Source organism: Pangasianodon hypophthalmus, chromosome 6, assembly GCF_027358585.1.
Source record: "Pangasianodon hypophthalmus isolate fPanHyp1 chromosome 6, fPanHyp1.pri, whole genome shotgun sequence".
Lineage (NCBI taxonomy): Eukaryota > Metazoa > Chordata > Actinopteri > Siluriformes > Pangasiidae > Pangasianodon > Pangasianodon hypophthalmus.
The window spans coordinates 1414119-1437511 of NC_069715.1; the positions used below are offsets into that span (position 1 = coordinate 1414119).

Sequence of the window (23393 nt, forward strand, 5' to 3'; positions counted from 1 at the left end):
AATCTGACAGGAAGAATGGGTGAAAATTCCATTGTGTGCAGAGCTGGTAGGAAGTCACCCCATCACACTTAAAGCTGTTATTGCAGTAATAAGGGGTTCTACCAAATATGCAAGCAGCATTTTTCATTTTTTATTTTTTTTAAAGATCTGCTGACATATAGTGAATTCTGACTTTGAAAATGAACTCAACTTGGCTGGACTACTGTCTTGCACTTTTGCAGAGGCACTGTAAAAACTCTGATATAGTAATGTCATATTCCAGTAAAAAAAAAAAAAAAAGCTGGATATATTTAATGTATAAATGAATGATGAGATATTATACTTCCAACACCAACTAAAAGGTTATTGTTTGAAATCAGATATTTAGTTAATTAAATATTGGAGTCAGATCTTTCATTATATATTGAAGTCAAATATTTATATATTTTATTCTACTTAGTTAAATTTAAATAAATAAAAATACAATAATATAATTCAGTGTACACACGTAAGTTTCTCAGGCCTGCAGTGTGAATCCTTCAGTAGAGCAGAGAGCTGCTTCATTCTTGAATCTCCTTTTATTTTTCCACTCAGATTCAGATCCGTCTGCAGTAAGGGGTTTGTACCTAAATCTTCAGTCAGAACATTACAGGCTTCCTCTGCTTCAGGACTTTTCAACAATCTGCAAGAAGAGAGAAAATTCTTGTTAAGAGATATATATAGTTAATAATACCTCCCTATAGTATTTTGGTCTAATCAAATATAATTAAAAACACATTTACTTGCTAATAAATTCCCTTTGAAATAATTTCTTTACATTAATTGTTATAAATTGCTCACTTCATTGTTGTTAGTTTACAGTCTGGATCCTGTAGTAAGTCAGTGAGCAGCTTCACTCCTGATGCTCCAGGGTCGTTTCCTCTGAGATCCAGCTCTATCAGGTGTGATGATTTCAGAGCTTCAGCCAGAGCAGTGTATCCTTCCTCTGTTATACTGCAGTCTGAAAGTCTAACGAGAAAACATTTGATGGCATTACTAATACTAATAATTAATAATAGTCTGATGTCTGATTAAAGCTTTATATCGTATTATTTTTAGTTCTACATGTAGCCAGTGTTTGCATTCTACATGTAAAGTCACAAGCTCTTATGTACATTTTAAATAGCAAAAGCAGAACCTCACCTCAGTATCTGCAGGTTACAGGGCTGATGTTGCAGCAGTGCACAAAGCTTCTGCACTCCAGAGTTTCCAAATTTATTCTCACTCAGATCCACCTCTTGTATGTGTGCAGGATTTGAATGAAAAGATGAAGTCAAAGCAGAAGAGCCTTCTTCTGTAATACCACAGTCCTTTAGCCTAAAGATAACAGGCAACAGTGGGAAAAAAAAAATATTCACTTTAAGCAACATTTTATTCTGAGGTTCATCTGACAATGAGTTTACATGACAAACATGACAATGATCATATTTACGAAAAAAGGTCAACAAGGTCAACAAATAAAAAATATAATTTAATATATTTAAAAATAATATTGTAAGAGATAAGTATGTATACATATAAGTGACACACATAAGTTTCTCAGCTCTGCAGTGTGAATCCTCCAGTAGAGCAGAGAGCTGCTTCACTCCTGAGTCTCCTTTTATTTTTCCACTCAGATCCAGTTCTCTCTGCAGTAAGGGGTTTTTACCCAGAACCTCAGTCAGAAAATCACAGGCCTTCTCTGCATCAGCACTTTTTAACAGCCTGCAGTGAGGGAACAGAAACAGATTACATTATTAGCAATTTCATTCTTTATTTTACCTTCAGCCTCCTTAATACTCCATTAGACGTCATGTTAAAGCATTCTGTACAGGAGATGGCATGAGAGCACATTTTCTGATACCAATACTGAAACCTTGAGTACTGGCTGATGCATTTACTGAGCCTAGAATTTTAGCTACAAAATTTGTGATTCAAAAATGAGTGATTCTTAATTGAAGCACTTAAGATGGCCAACTACAATTATAATACACAAACCGCTTAAACACTCAGCTGCACTACAGAAAGAAACACATAGACAGCATTGCATATTCTTGGTATTTTAGTCACCATCCACACAATTGGTATGGCAGCATAGAGCAGCTTAAATGTAAAAACTGACAGTGTTACAGTTGAGGCCAAACATTTACATATACTTAAAGACATTCAAAATTTAATTTTCACAGTTCCACAAATTTCATGTTAGAAAATGTTTCCTGTTTTAAGTCTGTTTTAATAGAGCCTCTACATAATTTCCATAAGAGGTCGTTTTAAAATAAGGGATAAGAGACAGATTAATTTCAGCTTTTATTCACTATATCAGATTTCAGTGGGTCAAAAGTTTACATACACATTGTAAGTATTTAGTATTAATTGCTTAACTTCCACAAGCTTCTCACAGTACTTGGCCATTTTTGCTCATTCCACCTGACAGGACTGGTGTAACTCATTCAGGTTTGCTGGCCTCCTTGCTCAGACACACTTTAAGCCATTTAGTTACAACTTTAGAGGTTTGCTTAGGATCATTGCCCAGCTGGAAGACCCAGTTGTGACCAAATTGTAACTTTCTGGCTAATCTTTTGAGGTTTTGCTTCAATATTTCTAGCTAATCCTCCTTCCTCATAATGCCATCTATTTTCTGAAGTGCACCAGCCTCTCTTCCAGAAAAACACCCCCACAACATGATGCTAACACCCCCATGCTTCACAGTCTTCAGATTAAAAGCCTCATCCTTTTTTTTCACACATAGCACTGATCATTATCGTTAAAAAAGCTCATACCATCCATCTGGAGCCAGTCAGTTCAATTTTTGTTTCATCTGACCATAGAGCACTCACCAGCAAACGTCAATCTAGCTTTTTTATGCCTGTCTTGGATGAGGGGCATCTTCCTTGCACAACCTTTCAGGCCATAGCAATGTCGGACGTAATGGTGGATGCACATACACCAGTTTACCCAGAATGGTGTAAAAAAAAAAAAAAAAAAAAAAACAGTTCAGTGCCTTGATGAGGGAGGTCAAAGGAGAATGGCTGGTTCAGGCTGACAGGAAGGCTACAATAACCTAAATAACCACTATTTACTGTCGTGGTGATTATGAAACCATCTCAGGACACACAACACATCTAATCATGAGGTGCAGATAGAATAGCAGAAGATCTATTGTATCAACACTTTGGGTTCCAATTATATTGTCCAAAACCAGGAATCTGAGAGACAATCTGACCTTGTGTGAAATGCGGACTTTACCAATAATGATATAAATTTTCCAACAGCCTTGGTACTACTGACTATTATCTAAATAAATAATAGAAATTTCTTTTTGATGAGACTCGAATGTAAAAAAATGTAGATGGGCTTTAAAAGTTTTAAACACTGATTAAATTGGAAGTTTATCTGTTCTATAAATAAACCCTGAATTTGCATTTGGTTATTTAGTGGGCATAACAGGGTTGTTTGTTTATAATAAAATAATTCAGTTGGTTGTTTTGGTTAGTATTTGGTTAGTGTAGTGTATTGAAGTGGACTTTATGTAGTAATTATGAAGTGATCAATTATGAAGTATATATTGCTCACTTCAGTGTTGTTAGTTTACAGTCAAGATCCTGTAGTAAATCAGTGAGCAGCTTCACTCCTGATGCTCCAGGGTTGTTCCCTCTGAGATCCAGCTCTATCAGGTGTGATGATTTCAGAGCTTCAGCCAGATCAGTGTATCCTTCCTCTGTTATACTGCAGTCTGAAAGTCTAAAGAGCACAAATGTCTGTTATTATTTAATCCTGAAAAAGATCACAGCACAAAATCTAACATTTTCTATTTGGTAGGATTTAGTTTAAAATGTTTACTTTTTTAAAATATAAAATTGTGAATTTCTGAATTCTCTGTTTAACCCTTAGTGGAGAGTAACATTTTTTTTATTTGACTGACAAAGACTGTATAACAACAATCTTTGGTTATATATATACATCACTCTGCCAAACATTTGCTTTGTAAAATTACTCACCTTGCATCTACTTTATTTATTTGACTTCTAGTTGAGTACACTAGACTGTGTGTTCTATGTGGTCCTGTTTCATTCAGTATAGAAGTACACAGCCACATTAAAGCTTTTTACTTTTTACATATCTTACTATTATATCTTTTGCTTGGTGGTTTGGATGCAAATCAGAATCAGAATTAAATGGTAAATGTAATGTTCCCCTTCAGGAACTCGAGCTGCGTCACGAAACGCTATGGGAACGCCCCCGCATGACTGCGCTCTGAATCACGTGTCTAATCCGTCCAATGGATGGGCGAGACGTCATGGGCGGGGTGACGTAGCGACCCGGAAGCATAAAAGCCCGAGCGGCGAGCCCCGCGTTAGCTTCCTGTTTTCAGCAAGCTCTCTATGTTGATTGTCTATTTTCCGTCTGGTTTGTGTTTTATCGGCGGCATGCCTAAAGCCAAGGATAAGACAAAGGGCGAGAGCGGGCAGCGCTTCAGGCTGTGTGTTCCTCCCTGTCCGCGACATATTACGGGCGGGGATACACACAGTCTGTGCGTTGCCTGTTTGGGAGCGGAGCATGCTCAGTCGGCTCTCGAGGGAGCAGGCTGCGCACATTGCGAGCGTTTACCGCTGCGCACTCTCCGCTCCCGCTGGGCTCTCTTTGAGGAGGGAGCCCTCACTAGCGTGCCTCGCGGTGCCGGCCCCGCTTCTGCCGAGGCAGAGCGGCGGTTGCGCTCGTGGGGCTCGCAGATGGACCTGGCGGAGGGAATGGAGACGGGCCCGTCCCTTTCTCCTTCCTCACCCTCCAGGTCCACTGTCCCCTCCCTGGGCTCGGAAGCACGCTCTGCGGTTTCTTCCCCCCGGGGAGCGGACTCGGCGCTCCACCTATCGTCCTCCGAGGAGGTCGATGTGAAGAGCGTCGACCCTGAGCCGCAGTCTCCTCAATACGGGGAGCTGCTCGAGGTGGTTACGCGGGCAGTCGCCAAGCTTAGCATTGACTGGCCCGCTGAGTCACGGCCTGAGCCTCAGGGCTCTAGACTGGATAGCGTTTTTTACGCAGTAGGCCGCCACCTCCGCCCCGGAGCCTGCCCTTTTTTCCGGACCTCCACACTGAGGTGTCGAGGTCCTGGAATAGGCCGTTTTCAGCCTGGTTGTTCAGCCCCACTTCTTCCCATTACGCTAATGTGGCGGGGCTGGACCACTCCGGTTACAGGGCGATGCCCAGGGTTGAACAGACGCTAGCCAGCTATCTGTCCCCTGCTGCTGCATCGTCCCTGAAGGCTCCGGCGTTGCCTACCAAGCCGCTGCGGACCACCTCAGCGCTGGTAGGCAAGGCGTACATGGCAGCAGGTCAGGCCGGTGCGTGTCTGCACACCATGGCGGTGTTACAGGCGTACCAGGCCGACCTGCTTAAAGAGCTGGTTGAGCAGGGCGAGAGTACGTCTGAGCAGGTAGCTGAGCTCAGGCGGGCTGCTGATCTGTCCCTCCGCGCCACCAAGGAGACCGCCCGTGCTATCGGTCGGTCTATGGCAGTCCTGGTGGCGGCGGAGAGGCATCTCTGGCTGACCCTGTCCGATATGAAAGAGAAGGACAGGGTCGTGCTCATGGACGCCCCGCTTACTCCCTCGGGCCTGTTTGGCGACGCGGTAGACTCCGTCGTCGAGAGATACCAGCAGGCCCGTGCTCAGGCGGCGGCGTTCCACCGGTTCCTCCCCCGTCGCTCTCTAGCTCGTGGGGCTGCTGGGCGGGGGCAGCCCCCTCTGTGTACGGCCCCCTCCTACAGGGAGGCCCAAAAGCAGAGCGTCGCCTCCCGTGCTCCCCCGAGGCGGGAGCAGGACTCACGACGACGCTCTGGGCCCGGCCCTTCGGGCACTAAGGCGGATCTGAGGACCGTCCTCATGTCCAGAAGGGCCGCGGCTAAGAAGCCCTGATGGTTTTGGCCCAGGGCTTCCGAGGGCGGGCCCCTCTGGGGCGACGCGGCGTACACCTCATCTTACGGTGCCCAGGTCCCCCCAGTGCCCTCAGGAGGTCGATCTGCCAACCCTGCCACCTATGGTGCTTCAGGGCGCAGCGGTCTCTGGCGAGCGCCTCTCCCAGTTCTCGCCCGACAACGTAGCGGGTCTGGGAGGCTCGCGGCCTCTCCTGAGGCCTTCGCAGCGGTTAGCTCATTTCCCCCATGTCGGTTCGCCGCCTCAGGGCACCCAGCTAACCGCTTATATTACACCAGAGGTCAGTCTCGAGAGACTGATTCCCTTAGTGAGCTTTCTGGCAGCGTGGAAACTTCTGCCGAATGTGTCTCATTGGGTCCTGCGTACTGTAGAAAGAGGCTACCGAATTCAGTTCGGCTCGCCTCCACCTCGTTTTTCTGGGGTTCTTCCCACTGTGGTGGGTCCCGAGCAGGCTCTGGTATTGGAGCAGGACGTACATACTCTCCTGGGGAAGGAGGCCATCGAGGTGGTCCCTCCTCACGACAGAGAGTCAGGGTTCTACAGCCGGTACTTCATTGTTCCCAAGAAGGGGGGAGGGCTGCGTCCCATTTTGGACTTGCGGCAATTGAACCTCTCAGTCGCTCGACTGAAGTTCAGGATGCTTACGGTCACTCAGGTCGTGTCTCAGATCAGGTCCGAGGACTGGTTCGTCACAATCGACCTAAAAGATGCGTATTTCCACATCTCCATCCTTCCCCCGCACAGGAAGTTCCTGAGGTTCGCTTTCGGGGCGAAGCTTACCAGTATCGGGTTCTTCCCTTCAGCCTAGCACTCTCACCCCGCACCTTCACGAAGTGCGTGGATGCTGCCCTGGCTCCTATGCGACTACAGGGCATCCGCATACTGAACTATATCGACGACTGGTTGATTTTAGCTCATTCAGAGCAGATGGCGGCTCGGCATCGAGATGCCGTTCTCGCCCATATGAAGGAACTGGGGTTAAGACTAAACGCCGAGAAAAGCGTGCTTTCTCCAGCTCAGAGAACCGCTTATCTAGGCGTCGTGTGGGATTCGACCACGATGCAGGCACGTTTGTCTCCTGCTCGGATCGAGTCGGTCCTCACAGCGGTCGCGAGAGTGAAAGTAGGCCGGTCACTCACTGTAAAGCAGTTTCAGAGACTGCTGGGCCTATTGGCAGCTGCGTCCAACGTGATACCATTTGGCCTGCTGCACATGAGACCCCTACAGTGGTGGCTCAAGACCAGGGGGTTTTTCCGAAACAGAGGAAACCCGCTCCGCATGATCAAGGTCACGCGGCGATGCCGCCGTGCCTTAGCTGTGTGGAGAGAACCTGGGTTCTTGTCTCAGGGCCCGGTCCTGGGAGCTCCTGGTCACCGCGTAGTGCTAGGGACGGATGCGTCCCTCACCGGATGGGGAGCAGTCATGAGTGGCCATCCTGCCCGTGGTCTGTGGAGCGGCCGCCATCTCACTTGGCACATCAACCGCCTGGAGATGCTGGCCATGTTTCTAGCTCTGAAACACTTTCTCCCAGACCTAAGAGGCCGCCACGTGTTGGTGCGCACCGACAACACGACGGTGGTCTCTTACATCAACTGCCAGGGAGGTCTGCGTTCTCGCCCCCTTTACAGGCTGGCGCTCCAGATCCTTGTGTGGTCCCAAGGGAACCTCCTCTCATTGAGAGCGGCCTACATCCCTGGTCATCTCAACGTGGGAGCAGACACCCTGTCGAGGCAGGGGCCGGTGCCCGGGGAATGGAGACTTCACCCCGAGGTGGTGGAGCTCATATGGCGTATGTTCGGCAGAGCCCAGGTGGATCTGTTTGCGACGCAGGAGACGTTGCACTGTCCCCTTTGGTTCTCTCTGACTCATCCAGCTCCTCTTGGACTGGATGCCATGGTACAGCCGTGGCCGAGGCTGCGTCTGTACGCCTTTCCTCCAGTCGCTCTGCTCCCGGGAGTTCTGGAGAGAGTGCGCCGGGACGGAATTCGTCTACTGTTAGTAGCCGCGTTCTGGCCGGGCCGAGTATGGTTCTCGGACCTGATTTCCCTCCTAGACGGCTCCCCATGGGAGATTCCGATCAGGAGGGATCTCCTCTCACAGGCGGGGGGCCATCTTCACCCCCGCCCGGAGCTGTGGAAGCTGTGGGTGTGGCCTCTGAGGGGGCACAACTCCGCGCTTCCGGTCTCTCAACCGAGGTTGTGGAGACCATCCTCCAGTCCAGAGCTCCCTCTACGAAAAAACTGTACGCCCTGAAGTGGAAACTTTTCACTTCCTGGTGCGGAGACCCCCGGCTTGACCCTGTTCACTGCCCAGTTGGTACAGTGCTGGAGTTCTTGCAGGCCCGCCTCTCCGCGGGACTGACCCACTCCACCCTGAAGGTGTACATGGCAGCTATTGCGGCCTGCCACGCCCCTCTTGATGGCCAGTCAGTGGGCAGGCACCCCTGGGTGACACGTTTCCTCCGCGGCGCACTGAGGATCAGACCTCCAGCTCGATCTCGGGTCCCCTCGTGGGACCTGGCCGTGGTTTTAGAGGCTCTCTGCAAACCCCCCTTCGAGCCCATAGAGGAGATTTCGGACCGTCTTCTGACGTTGAAAACTGCCTTTCTCTTGGCAATTTCCTCTCTTAGGAGAGTGGGGGATCTTCAGGCCCTCTCGGTGACCCCTTCCTATTTAGACTTTGCGCCTGGTTTGGCCAAAGCATTCTTGTACCCCCGAGCGGGGTACGTACCGAAAGTTCCCTCCTCTGCACCACGGCCGGTCGTGCTGCAGGCTTTCTGTCCTCCTCCCTTCAGGGAGCCCGACCATCGGAAGCTCAATTGTACGTGTCCAGTGCGAGCACTGGACACGTACGTCCACAGAACTGCCCTGTGGAGAAAGGCGGACCAGTTTGTTTGCTTTGGTCCCCCTAAGAGGGGTTTTCCTGCTTCTAAGCAGACCCTCAGCCGGTGGATTGTAGAATCCATTTCTCTGGCTTTCGAGTCCTCTGGTCTCCCCAGTCCCCTGGGGGTCAAGGCTCACTCTACCCGAGCGGTGGCGGCCTCTAAGGCCTTTCTGGCAGGTGTGTCCTTACAGGACATCTGCAACGCGGCGGGATGGTCCACGCCCCTGACCTTTGCCAGGTTTTATGACCTAGATACCCGAGCCACTCCCGGCTCCTCTGTCCTTGTGCCTTAGGCTTGCCTCCTCCTGGAGGCAGGGACTTGTAAGTCTGGCGGCGTGGGTATACTCGTTCCCACAGCGTTTCGTGACGCAGCTCGAGTTCCTGAAGGGGAACGTCTGAATCACGTGTCTAATCCGTCCAATGGATGGGCGAGACGTCACGGGCGGGGTGACGTAGCGACCCGGAAGCATAAAAGCCCGAGCGGCGAGCCCCGCGTTAGCTTACTGGAAAATGAAGCAAGCGCCGCAGGGACGCCGGAAGTGTGGCACCGAGACGCAGTGTCTCGTTCCCTCGGCGAACCATGGTTACGTATGTAAGCACCGCACGGTCACGCGGGGGCGTTCCCATAGCGTTTCGTGACGCAGCGTCTTGTTCCCTCGGGGAACCATGGTTACATACGTAACCTGGAGATGTTTTCTTTAAATGTTTGACCATCTATGTAGTTTCTATCTATCTAACCATAAACCTAAAGTTCTTTTCCAAACCAACAATCCTTCTAACCCTTCTAGTCTACTCTATAAATAAAAGGGCACTATTACCACTTTACTGGTAAAAGCCTCACATCGAGCATTTCAATGTACAACTGTTCCTGACATTTTGAGCAAATGACAAATAAACTTGAAACTTGAACTTGAATAGGAGAGACAAACTCACCTCAGTTTCTCCAATTTACAGTTTGGACTCTTCAGTTCAGCACAAAGCAGCTTCACTCCTGAGTCCTCCAGAGGATTACTGCTCAGATCCACCTCAGCAAGCTTGGAGGATTCTGAGCTGAGAACTGTGTGTAAAGCCGAGCAGCTTCTCTCTGTCAGGTTACACTCACTGAGCCTGAAAGTAGAAAATGTCAGTGAGTAAAAGTTTTATATATCGCTAGTTGCAAAAAGCATGACTTAGTTCTAAACTGTTGGCCTTTTTTAACAACAAAGAGGAATCAACTCCATAGTAATGTCCATAATTTTGGAATATGATGTTCACAAGTACATGCTGGTGAGGTTCTGCTGTATACATCCTTTTTAGCCATCTAACTTGGCCAAACAAACTTTAATTCTTTTCACAGTGCTAGCTAAAAAAAATTCCACACTTATTTCAGAAAAAAAATGTAATTTGCAGGCAGCACAAAAAATTCATTTCAATACCTCAATTTTAAGTTATGTTATGTGTTTGATCAACATTTTATGTCAGTTTGCTCATGAATGTATGTGAGCACAAACCAGCTAAATGGAGAAACGGGTTTAACTTACCGAGCTGTTGTGGCTTCCTGGACGACTGGTAGCAGTCTCTTAAAGCATTCATCTGATCTTATGAACTTCTGTAGCTCAAACACTTCCAGATCCTCCTCTGATGTCAGCAACACAAAGACCAGAGCAGACCACTGAGCAGGTGAGAGTTCAGCTTCAGAAAGACGTCCTGAGCTCATGTAGCTTTGGATCTCTTTCACTAGTGAATCATCATTTAACTCATTCAGACAGTAGAACAGATTGATTGATCTCTCTGGAGATGGATTTTGTTCAAGTTTGGACTTGATGTACTCAACTATGTCTTTCTGACAGTCAGAGCTGCTTCCTGTGTGTGTCAGCAGACCTCGAATGAGCTTCTCATTAGACTCCAATGACAGGCCCAGAAGGAAGCGGAGGAAAAGGTCCAAGTGTCCATTGTCACTCTCCAAAGCCTTGTCCACTGTAATCTTGAGCAAATCTAAAACTTTTGTTTCTTTGCTCTCTTTTGGTTGTTCGAAAACATTCTTGTTTTCATTTCGGAGACATAAGTATGTAAATAAAGAAGCAATGAACTCCTGAATGCTGAGATGCACAAAGCTGAAAACTGTGCCTAGAAATCTGCCAGTCTCCTGAGTGCACACTCCTGAGTACACTGCTATTTTACTGGGATTAATTCCACAGGCTTCTAGATCTCCTGCATAGAAAATCAGGTTGTTTTTTTCCAGGTGACTAAAAGCAAGTTTTCCCAGTGAAAGAATTCCCTCTTTATCCCATGGAATATCTGAGGTATGCTTTCTATTGTATTTCTTGTCCCCCTGTACGGTCTGAAAGATCAGAAAGTATGTGTACATCTCCGTCAGAGTCTGTGGAATGTCTTCACTGTCTGTTCTTCCCAAAATCACCTCAAGTACAGTAGCTGAAATCCAACAGAAGACTGGAATATGACACATGATGAAGAGGCTTCTTGATCCTTTAACATGGTCAATGATTCTGTTGGCCAGACTCTCATCGCTGATTTTCTTTCTGAAGTACTCCACCTTTTGTACATCATTGAAGCCACGCACCTCTGTGAACCGGTCCACATGTTCAGCAGGGATCTTAGCAGCTGCTGCTGGTCGAGTGGTGATCCAGATGAGAGCAGAGGGAAGCAGATTTCCTTCAATGAGGTTCGTCATTATAGTGTCCAGTGAAGCTGTCATTGATGCATTAGTCCACATCTCATTTTCATGGAATGTTAGAGGAAATCGACACTCATCCAGGCCATCAAAGATAAACATGACTTTATACTTATCTGTGAATCTCATTCCTTTTGTTTCTGGGAAAAAATGATAGATGATTTCCCTCAAACTGCACACTTGCTTCTCCTTCAGATTCAGTTCTCTGAAAGGCAGGGGAAATATGAACTTGATGTCCTGATATTCTTTCCCTTCAGCCCAGTCTAGAACAAACTTCTGCACACAGATGGATTTTCCGATACCAGCGACCCCCTGCGTCACCACAGTTCTGATGGGTTTGTCTTCTTCAGATAAAGGTTCAAACATGTTCTTGCAATCAATTTGCTGCTCTTGCTCCATTTGATTTTCTTCAGCTTTCACAGTAGTTCTTTGCTTTTCAATATGTCTCACCTCATGTTGTTCATTCATTTGTTGAATTCTGCCTGTAGTGATGTACAGATCTGTGTAGATCTTGTTAAGAATGTTGGAGTCTCCCTGCTTTGCAATTCCTTCCCATACGTGTTGATACTTCTTACACAGGTTTGATTTGAGTGCACGCTGCTGAAATCCTATTAGCGCATCTAATTAAACAATTATACATTAAACAATTATAAAACACAAAATGATTAAGACATTAAAAATACAAGGAAGTAAATTTCTAAATCACTATGAAACATCGTAGACATGGCATCACTAAATCTAATAATATTATTAAGAAAATAGAGAAAATATGCATGGTAGTAGGAACTTTTCAGCTGACTATTCACAAATTTGCATGTCTTGTGCATTTAAGCAGGAAACATCATCTGCTGTCTTCTATTGATCTCTTACCCTGGAGTGCTTCAGCGAGGTCATTGTGTTCCATTATCTTCAGAAAGTACAATGCCATATCAAGAGCTGCTTCTTTAATACTCCACAGATCATCCCTCACCTCTCCATAATATTTTGTGTTTTCTTTTCTCAGAAGTTTCTTAAACATCTCCAGCTCATGTTTTATAAATACAATCATTTTATTCTCAAGATCCTTTACAAAACACAGAGAGGGAATACAAGAAAAATGTAAAACGCAGAATGATTTTATGGTAAACATGATATCTGTTTTCCTCACAAATACATTTACTATATACAAAGAAACTGACAAGGCTTTATTCAGGGTTGAGTGTGTGCAGTGCAGAATTAATTAATACCAAAATTGGGCACATCTATATTCCAGCCTCAGAATTATCTATCAATTGTACACTTCAATGTATGAAATTAACATAAGAAGAAATAGAATATCAAACACTTTAGCACTGCAAATTAAGGAAAATGACCATACATCACCCCCAAATTACCCACCACCACTTGCTTCAAAATATAAAATGAACATTCCAACATTCAAAATGCATTTTTCCAATCATAGACAAAGACAGGGACCCATAAAGAAAAGATTTTTACATCTCATGGATGTTGTCACTTATGGATTTGGATTTGACAAGCAAGCCCTTCTAAACAAGGGGTCTTTTTTATCAAAGCTGTGCATAGAACAACTTCGAAACTTGTGTGTAAGAGCCACCTGTACGCAAAAAAAAAAAGGTATTTATCACTCTGCTGGCCATTGACAAATCACTCACATTCTAAATTCATGTGCTTGCGCATGGCCACACTCATTTGCATAAAAAAAACTTCCTCTAATCGCCATATATGGTAAACAACTTCCCCTTAAAAGGAAGTTGTCCCCACAATAACCTGCTTGCGGTGCTGCTTGTTTCAGGTGACATGGAGCATTCCAAAAGGTCTAAGAAGATGAACTTCACCAACATTGAAGTAAAGATACTGTTGCACAAAGTCGAGCAAAGCAAAAATGGTTCATTTTACGAGTAGTTTGTCTAATAAATAAATACAATAAAAAAGCATGTGTGTGCATTCTATTTCGCCAATTACATTTAGAAACTCTGTGATTGCATGAAAATTCCTCATTTTTGGTCTTTTCTGCTGCTGGTTTTGAAATGCAGTTTGAGCAATATGAATGAAGGCAAAACGTGTCATTATTTAACTCTAATTAACATTATGTAACTTGGTTGAGAAATGTACAGTCTCCAATTTCACTTTGAAATGTACGTGTGGCTAGAAGCCCTAGAATAGAGATCAACTAAAACTGCACTGGACAAATAAAATGGACTGATGATCCACTCCTCACTCTCAGCATAGAGTTTCCAGTGGTGCTAAAAACACTTTCCTCCCTCCGCATGAGCCAAATCTTCAAACAAAGCATAATCCCAATCCATCTTTAAATTGTTGTTTTTATCTAATTTTACTTTACATTCCATCTGTGTCCTCTGTCTGCATCTTGTGAGCACCGAAATCAGTAATCTTCCACTGGAAGACTTTCACTGGAATGGAAGCTCCTCATAATCAGCTTACCTTCTATTACAATTTTTTTTGTTTTGTTTTATTACCATAAGAGGTTCCTGCACATGTATGGTCAGGAAAGTGTGGCATTATACCACATCCATATTGACTTGATAAATCCCATTCAGTGCACAGAAACATGCATATGCGTGGTTTACACACAAAACTATGTTCACGCCTGTTTAATAAATGAGACCCCAGATGCTAAAAGTAGACCTTAATCACCAAATAAATCTCCATTTACTCTCTGTACTCTACAAGGTCTGGTTAATTTCAGAAGGTGTCTGGTCTCTCAGGTATCAGTATTTCTGTGCTGTTGTGCCTTCATTCATGTAAAGACATGCTGAGATAGTGGGAGCTCAGTGGTTAAATCCCAGCACTGCCAAACTCCTAGGATAAACTCTTTAGTAAGGCTCTTAACCATGCTCAACTGCTCTGTTGTATCCTGTCTCAATTGTAAGTTGCTTTGGATAAAAGCATCAGACAAATGAGGTAAATGTAGATATGATACGTTAATGAAGTTTCCAATTGTGCAGAAGGATCTCAAACTATTAAGTCAGACACTGTTCTCACTTGTATATTAGCATTATTACAACTGTTGTGACGTCTGGCCTCTCAAGTGAACACAACTTACCTGAAACACCATGAGCAAAGAGGCAACACAGAGCTGCAAGTTTTGCCATATCAACAATCTGCATACTAACATTTTCTGGTGGATTTAAAAGTTTCATAAATGCTGCTTTTCTTTGTACTCGCATGTGTATGTTGATCACCTGGAACACTTGTTCCTGACACAGCTCATTTGCATTCGGTGATACCCACAAAACCCCATAAAATGTCAAGTGCACAGAGAGCTAGGATCATGAAAGATCATGTTAAAGGCTGAAAGGCAGAAGTGGAAGTTATTTTGACTCAAAATTAATGATCCAGTTAAAGGCTGAAATATAGAAATATTGAATAATGTATAATATTAATAATAATAAGAAAGCTCTAAATTGTCCATGGTTCATGAAAACCAATTTGCTTGTGTAAATGCGTACTAACAACTTGCCAATATCCAGCCTGATTAATAAGGTCCAATATTACAGTAAATGATGTATTATGATAATTAAATATCAGCTGTAATAAACATTCTCAAATATTTGTGAAAATCTGCAATAGATGACATGAAAACCAATCTAAATCTTACATTGAAGATGTTGTAGAGAAAGTCTGTAATCTTCTTTTCTAATTCGTCACTTTTCAGAGAAGGTTCTGGTTCAAGGACATCTCTGCAGACAAATAATTTATGTTATGATCATTTGCTTAAATTAAACTAATAAATAGCAACATGAAATAAAAAAAATATATACCTTCCCTTAGAGTATATATCTCTTATTTTGTCAGCGTTAGCTGGATGCTTTAGCAGTCTCGCTGAGTAGGAATTCCGTCTAAAGGGAATGGAAAAACTTTTTAGCATTATCATGTAATTGTCATTCTCATTCAAATATCCACAGGTTTCACTACAGCATCAGAAACACTCTGCTTGCACAGCTGACAAAAGATTTTTGTCTGAAATCAACAGTCCCCTGCGAAAGTATTGGAAAAGCAAGGCCAATTCAATGCCAATTCTTTTGTTTTTGATATTGACTTTTGAGATAAAAGACGAGTATAAGCCAAAAGCTTTCATTTCCTGATATGTACATCTAAATATGTTAAACAACTTAGAACATGGCTCTGGTCAATTTTCCCTCTTTTCTCAGCTTCAAAAGGGCTTGCTTTTCTCAGACAGCTCTCTGGTCTTCATGTTGGTTTATCCTTTTTAACAACAGATGCACAGACGAAACCCAGGGTTCAAACCAAGAGCAGCCATTCAGAGCTATTAATTGTTTAATCTAACAGGGCACACCTGGGCAACAAGAAACATCTGTCAGTCACATATTCCAATATTTTTTGATCACATGAAAAATGTTTGTATTCAAACAAAAGGTGCCATGTTCTCTGTAAACCCAAATGTCTTCAGTGCATAGCAAAAAAAATAGAATTGGCCTTGCTGTTCCAATACTTTCCTAGGGGAATGTGTGTGTGTGCGTGTGTATACACATTTGAACACTTAAGCCACACTTACAGATGAATTTCACTGTATTAGAGAACATGTCAAACCAGGTGGCATTTATTTTAAAGAAAGATACTGCAAGCACACTAAAATTATAAAATCTCTCACACTAAAATTATAAAAATAATAGTTAGACATAATTAGACAAAAATCTATTTGGACACTCAATAGAATTACAGTGTTTTGTTATTTAGTTTGCCATCCTTTGTTTCGCAGGACTTCATGACAATGTCTGGGCCTGGGCACAACCAGTTTCTGTAAAAGTTGTGATGGAAGTTTCCACCAAGTTTCTACCAACTAATACTTAAATTAGCACTTACCAAAAAAATGATGGTATTCCTAGTTTGTGACCTAGTGAGCCAGTATCAGAATGATGATGTGACTGCTGACAGAAGTAGCAAGATGAATTCTGAGGTGTATAGGGCTATACTCTCCGCTCACATTCAGCCAAATGCTACAAAACTGATAGGACGCCGCTTCACAGTGCAGGTGGATAATGACCATAAACATACTGCGAAAGCAACTCAAGACTTTTTGAAGGCAAAGAAATGGAATATTCTTCAATGGCCAAGTCAGTCGCCTGATCTCAACCCAATAGAGCTGCTTTTCACCTACTGAAGACAAGACTGAAGGCAGAAAGACCCACAAACAAGCAGCAACTGAAGGGGGCTGCAGTGAAGGCCTGGCAAAGCGTCTCCAGGGAGGAAACTCAGAATTTGAGTTTTGAGAACATGGGCTCCAGACTTCAGGCAGTCATAGACTGCAAAGGATTTTCATCCAAGTATTAAAATTATGGTTATATTTACAATTATGCCACTTTGTCCAAATACCTTTGAGCCCCTGAAAATGGAAGTACTTTGCTTAAAATGGCTGTAATTCCTAAATGGTAAATGCCATATTTTTGTGGAACCTCTTAAAATAAAGCTGGAAGTCTACACTTCGATCACATCTTGACTGTTTTATTTCAAATCCATTGTGGTGGTGTATAAAGGCAAAATTACAAAAACTCTGTTACTGTCCAAATACTTCTGGACCACATGTGTGTGTGTATGTATGTATACATACATAAAGGTGATGGGAGCTGTGAAAATGATGCAACTAGCTTCACAATTAATAGTAAAGAACATCATCTAGTAAATACAATAATTCCACACTTGGGACTCATTTATAAAGATATACAAGGATGAAAGAAGGAAGGAGGATTACATTTTCACAGTGGATGTTTGCTGTTCATGAAAATAATTTGTGGAGATGTAACTTACATCTTAAGTTTCTCTTGTGTTTCATTCACTAACATGGGAATGGGCAGGGTTAAAACATGTACATTTACATTTACAGCATTTGGCAGACGCCCTTATCCAGAGCAACTTACAAAAGTGCTTTGAAGTCTCTATCAAAAATACATTCTGATACTGGCTCACTAGGTCACAAACTAGGAATACCATCAGTCCAAATGGTAGGTAATAGACAAGTGCTCAAACAATATATATATATAACTTAAGTACTTTAAGAAGCTAACTTAAGTACTTTAAGAAGAGGTAAGTCTTTAGACGTCCTTTGAAGACTGCCAGTGACTCGGCTGTTCAGACATCTAGGGGAAGTTCATTCCACCATCTTGGTGCCAGAACAGAGAAGAGTCTCAATGCATGTACTGCAGCCAGCCACTAAAGGGCCTTTGACATATTTTGGCTTCACTTTTAAACCCCTGTCTGGATGTTCGGCTCTTCTCTACTGCTGAATCCCTCTCACTGTAGTCTGAGTGAGCCTTTTTAAAGCACTGGGTGGTAAAGAGATTAGCCGAAGTTTTCAAATGCCAACAAGGCTTTAATATTTTTACACATCATTTTTAGTAGTACAATCATTCATTATTATAAACATACATATACAGCTCTGCCACAAGACATGAGATAAGGAAGAGATAATACCTTTCCTGAGAGGCTGTTCCATCTTTAAAGTGGATAGAGAGTGGCTTTGACTGGTCACTCTTAAAGGACACACAGCTGGATACAGGAGAATTTGGCCTTTTCCCAGTTCCACTAAAGAGTGGAGAAATGTCTTTATTTTCTAAAGTATGTTTGAAAATTTCACACTGTTAAAAATAGAGTACATTCTATCTGTCTCTGCCTGTCCTCTGTGGTTTAAAAATGTGTATTTGTTTAGACCATCAAGTATGAGAAAGCTTAACCCAGACATCCTTCAGGATGTTTCACAGCTGAGGGATTATTAGCAAATGGATTCTCTACAATTTATAGTAAAACATTTCTCTTCTGTGCCCAGAGGTTAGGCTAGGCTCTTCTCTACTGCTAATATTCCCTCTCAATGAAATTTGATTCAGCATTTTTACAACACTGGGTGGTGAAGAGATTAGTAGAAGTTTTTAAATGCAAAGAAGGCTTTAATCTTTTTTATATATCATTTTTAGTAGTAGAATTATTCATATTATTACAAACCACAGCTCTGCTGCAAGACATCATGATGACAACAATGATGATAATGATGGAATTTTAAATTCAGTATAAAATTTGACTTTCCATGAGGCTAACAATTAACAAGATTAAAATGAGCAAGAGGAAGCGACAACAATACCTTTCCTGAGAGGCTGTTCCATCTTTAAAGTGGATAGAGAGTGGCTTTGACTGGTCACTCTTAAAGGACACACAGCTGGATACAGGAGAATTTGGCCTTTCCCTAGTTCCACTAAAGAGCAGAGAGAAACGTCTTTTAGCAATTGTATCTCCTAAAGTATTGAAATACACCGGTTCCACTGAAGAACAGAGAGAAAATTGTTTTGGCAGATTTATGTAGTAAAATCTCAGGATGCCTCTGAACCCCTCACACTGTTAAAAGTCCCCAGAAAATAAACATTTGTGTATTAGATCTTTTTGTACCTTTCGCTTGGTGCTGTCAGCACAAAAAAAGTCATTTCTGTTTTTGTATGGATTACTAATAAAATGTGGTCTGATCTTCATCTAAGTCACAGTTATAGATAATCTCAATTTGACTAAACTAATAAAACACAAACAGTAGTAGTTTCCAGGTCTTTATCTAAAAATATTGAATCATCACACTGCAGGCTGGAAAAAGTAAGTGAACCTCTGTGCTAACAACTTCTCCAAAATCTAACTGGAGTCAGGTGTTTAAATTAAGGAGATTGAAAGTGGGGGTTGTACATGTGCTTTGTCTTTTAAATAAATACACACAAAGTCTAGTTATTGACAAAGTGGTTCTTCTCAATGACGGTTGATTAGTGTGAAACATGCCTCATGGGAGTTCTGGGAAGAATACACTCCTGGAACATGCAACCCAGAGGAACAAGGAATTCACAGACAGACGGTGACGTACCATGCCACAGTATGAACCCGGGGATAGAGTGTGGCTCTCCACCAAAGTCATCCGAGTCACACATGGATGCACCACCACACTGTCCCCTTCAAAGTTCTGCAATGAATCAAGGAAGTCAGGTACAAGCTCAACCTACCACGCTACTGCCGCCTTGCACCTACGTTTCACGTTTCTAAGCTCAAGCCAGTCACTCCAGGCGCCCTAGCCAAAAACACCCCCCACCCCACCTCCTCTGGACATTGAAGGACAGCTAGCCTACATCCTCAAGGAGATCCTAGACTCCTGCCGAAGAGAGGGCCAGCTACAATATCTCATCACCTGGGAAGGCTGTGCACCTAAGGAAAGATGCTGGGTCCCAGCCTGGGATGTTTTTGACCCACTACTTTGCCAAGAACACCCTGATAAATCAGGTCCATGCCCCAGGGGGAGACCTGGCCTACAAACATGACCACCGACTACACCTCCCAGACCACAGAGCAGCCTACAAACATGGCCGTCAAAGACTACATCACCCAACACGCACAGACTATCACATTTCAACTCACCTTCATTCTAATCACATATACTTGAGTGTAATCACATTCACAGTATATAAGGACTCTCACTCCACTCTTTCACTGTGAAGTATACGCTCAGTGTCCTGTACCTGTCGATACCAAGCCTTTTGATTATATGCTACAGTGTTTATTGTTACGGTTGACCTTAACCCTGCTTAACCAAAAGCCTTTGGTTCAATAAAGAGAATTAACCTGCAACTGTCACCATCTCTGCTGCCTGAAAAAGATGAACTGATTAAACATGTGAAAAAAGGTGTGCTCCTGTTTGGTTGGAATGAAAGCCTGCAGCCACAATGGCCCCTTATGGATATGATTGAAGACCCCTTCTCTACATTTTATAGTAAAACATTTCACTTCTGTGCTTTGAGGTTAGGCTAGGCTGTTCTCTACTGCTAATATTTCCTCTTAAGTTAATTTGATTCAGCACTGGGTGGTAAAGAGATCAGCATAAGTTTTTAAATGCTAACAAGGCTTTTACACATCATTTTTAGTAATAGAATCACTCAAATTATTACAAAACACAGATCTGCTGCAAGACATGATGATGGAAATTTAAATTCAATATAAAATTGGACTTTCCATGAGAATAACAATTAACAAGACTATAGTAATTAAGAGGAAGAGATAATACCTTTCCTGAGAGGCTGTTCCATCTTTAAAGTGGATAGAGAGTGGCTTTGACTGGTCACTCTTAAAGGACACACAGCTGGATACAGGAGAATTTGGCCTTTTCCCAGTTCCACTAAAGAGTGGAGAAATGTCTTTTAGCAAGTTTATCTTCTAAAGCCTCACAATTTTAAATAAATTCTGAATCTTTCACACTGTTAAAAATTCACGATATGGCCAAAAGTAAGTGGACACCTGACATCACACCTAATTCAATTCAATTCAATTTTATTTGTATAGTGCTTTTCACAATGCACATTGTCACCAAGCAGCTTTACAGAAATAACACATACGTGGTTCTTCCCCAAACTGTTGTCACAATGCTGGAAGCACACAGTTGTATAGAATGTCTTTGTATGCTATAGCATTACAAATTTCCCTTAACTGGAACTAAGAGGCCCAAACCTGTTCCAGCATGACAATGCCCCTGTGCACAAAGCGAGCTCCATGAAGACATGGTGTGTTAAGGTTGGAGTGGAAGAACTCGAGTGTCCTGCACAGAGCCCTGACCTCAACCCCACTGAACACCTTTGGGATGAACTGGAACACGGACTGCACCCCAGACCTCCTCGACATCCCAACATCAGCGCCTGACCTCACTAATGCTCTTGTGGCTCAACGGACAAATCCCCACAGCCACGCTCCTAAATCTAGAGGAAAACCTTCCCAGAAAAGTGGTGGTTATAAGAACAGCAAAGGGGGACTAAATCTGGATTGGGATGTTCACCAAGCACATATACGTGTGAGGGTCAGGGGTCCACAAACATTTAACCATATAGTGTACCAGGTAGGAACTCCAAATAGGCTCTTCTCTACTGCTAATATTCCCTCTCAATGAAATTTGATTCAGCATTTTTACAACACTGGGTGGTGAAGAGATTAGTAGAAGTTTTTAAATGCTAACAAGGCTTTAATCTTTTTTACACAACATTTTTAGTAGCAGAATTATTCATATTATTATAAACCACAGCTCTGCTGCAAGATGTCATGATGATGACGACAATGATGATGATGATGGAATTTTAAATTCAATATAAAATTGGACTTTCCATGAGGCTAACAATTAACAAGATTAAAATGAGCAAGAGGAAGCGACAACAATACCTTTCCTGAGAGGCTGTTCCATCTTTAAAGTGGATAGAGAGTGGCTTTGACTGGTCACTCTTAAAGGACACACAGCTGGATTCAGGAGAACTTGGCCTTTTTCCAGTTCCACTAAAGAGTAGAGAGAAATGTCTTTTAGCAATTGTATCTCCTAAAGTATTGAAATACACCGGTTCCACTGAAGAACAGAGAGAAAATTGTTTTGGCAGATTTATGTAGTAAAATCTCAGGATGCCTCTGAACCCCTCACACTGTTAAAAGTCCCCAGAAAATAAACATTTGTGTATTAGATCTTTTTGTACCTTTCGCTTGGTGCTGTCAGCACAAAAAAAGTCATTTCTGTTTTTGTATGGATTACTAATAAAATGTGGTCTGATCTTCATCTAAGTCACAGTTATAAACAATCTCAATTTGACTAAACTAATAAAATACAAACTGTAGTAGTTTCCAGGCTTTTATCTAAAAATATTGAATCATCACACTGCAGGCTGGAAAAAGTAAGTGAACCTCTGTGCTAACAACTTCTCCAAAATCTAACTGGAGTCAGGTGTTTAAATTAAGGAGATTGAAAGTGGGGGTTGTACAGGTGCTTTGTCTTTTAAATAAATTCACACAGCGTCTGGTTACTGATGCATGACTGATGTTCTTCTCAATGACGGTTGATTAGTGTGAAACATGCCTCAATCCCATCAACTTTCACAGGACCTTAGAAGATGCATTATAGACATGCACAAAGAGGTAAAGAACCCAAGGCTAACAGCAAAAGACCTGCAGAAAACTGAGAAAGTCTTTGTTCATGTGTCCACTATCAGAAAAACATTGAACAAGAATGGTGTTAATGGAAGGACACCACAAAGGAAACCACTACTGTCCAAAAAAAACATTGTGGCATGTCTCAAGTTTGCCTGGATGTTTCACAACAGTTCTGGGAAAGTCTTCTGTGGACAGATGAAGCAAAGTTGAACTTTTGGGTAAAAACGCACAACACTTTGCTCGGAGGAAAAAAGGCACTGCACACCAACCCCAAAACCTCATCCCAAATGTGAAGCATCATACAGGGAGTATCATGGTTTGGAACTGCTTGGCTGCCTCAGCGAACAATGGATTCAAAACTGTATCAGGACTTTTTACAGGAGAATGTCAGGGCAACAGTCTATGACCTCAAGCTTCCTCACTTTAATCCAACTGCGATGCTGTGGCATGACCTGAAGAGGGCTGTTCAATCACGGCAAAAATACAGATGAACTGAAAGTGTTGTAGGGACAAATAGTCCAAAATTCATTATCATCATTGTGCCGGTCTTATAAGCAGCTACAGGAAACGTTGGGTGGAGGTTGGTGCTGTTAAAGGAGGATTCAAAATTCAATGTTTCACCTACTTTTTTCCAGCTTGCACTGTGAACAATTACTCAATGTGCCGAACGAAGACTTGAAAAATACTACTGTTCGTGTGTTAACAGTTTAGTCAGATTTGTCTATAATTTTATTATAGATAAAGATCAGACAACATTTTATGAATAACCAATGCAAAAGTCCATAGGATTCACAAACTATTTCTTGTATCTGTACATCAAAAAAAGTATATCTGTATCTGTACAGATTTACTTCAGTTTTTTTCCCCTGAACTTTCCATTAATAGAATACTTCATCCAGAGTCCATCCTGAGAACATTGGACATGAGGAGGGAACACATGCCAGATTGGATGCCAGTTCATCGCAA

At 42.8% G+C, this 23393-nt stretch overlaps 1 protein-coding gene across 1 annotated transcript in view; it reads right to left on the minus strand.

Annotated features, from left to right (window-relative positions):
• The window catches only part of LOC117596668 (uncharacterized), a 118285-nt gene that overhangs the window by 90996 nt on the left and 3896 nt on the right, over positions 1–23393 (minus strand). Inside the window, exons 3-16 of the mRNA XM_053234882.1 lie at positions 21675–21785; positions 20536–20646; positions 18592–18702; positions 17931–18041; positions 15263–15340; positions 15100–15181; positions 12351–12543; positions 10330–12100; positions 9743–9916; positions 3571–3738; positions 1549–1722; positions 1162–1335; positions 820–987; positions 488–661 (exon numbers count right to left, since the gene is read on the minus strand). Of these exons, the coding sequence (XP_053090857.1) occupies positions 488–661; positions 820–987; positions 1162–1335; positions 1549–1722; positions 3571–3738; positions 9743–9916; positions 10330–12100; positions 12351–12543; positions 15100–15181; positions 15263–15340; positions 17931–18041; positions 18592–18702; positions 20536–20646; positions 21675–21785 (3600 nt within the window). The remainder of the gene's footprint in view (positions 1–487; positions 662–819; positions 988–1161; positions 1336–1548; positions 1723–3570; positions 3739–9742; positions 9917–10329; positions 12101–12350; positions 12544–15099; positions 15182–15262; positions 15341–17930; positions 18042–18591; positions 18703–20535; positions 20647–21674; positions 21786–23393) is intronic.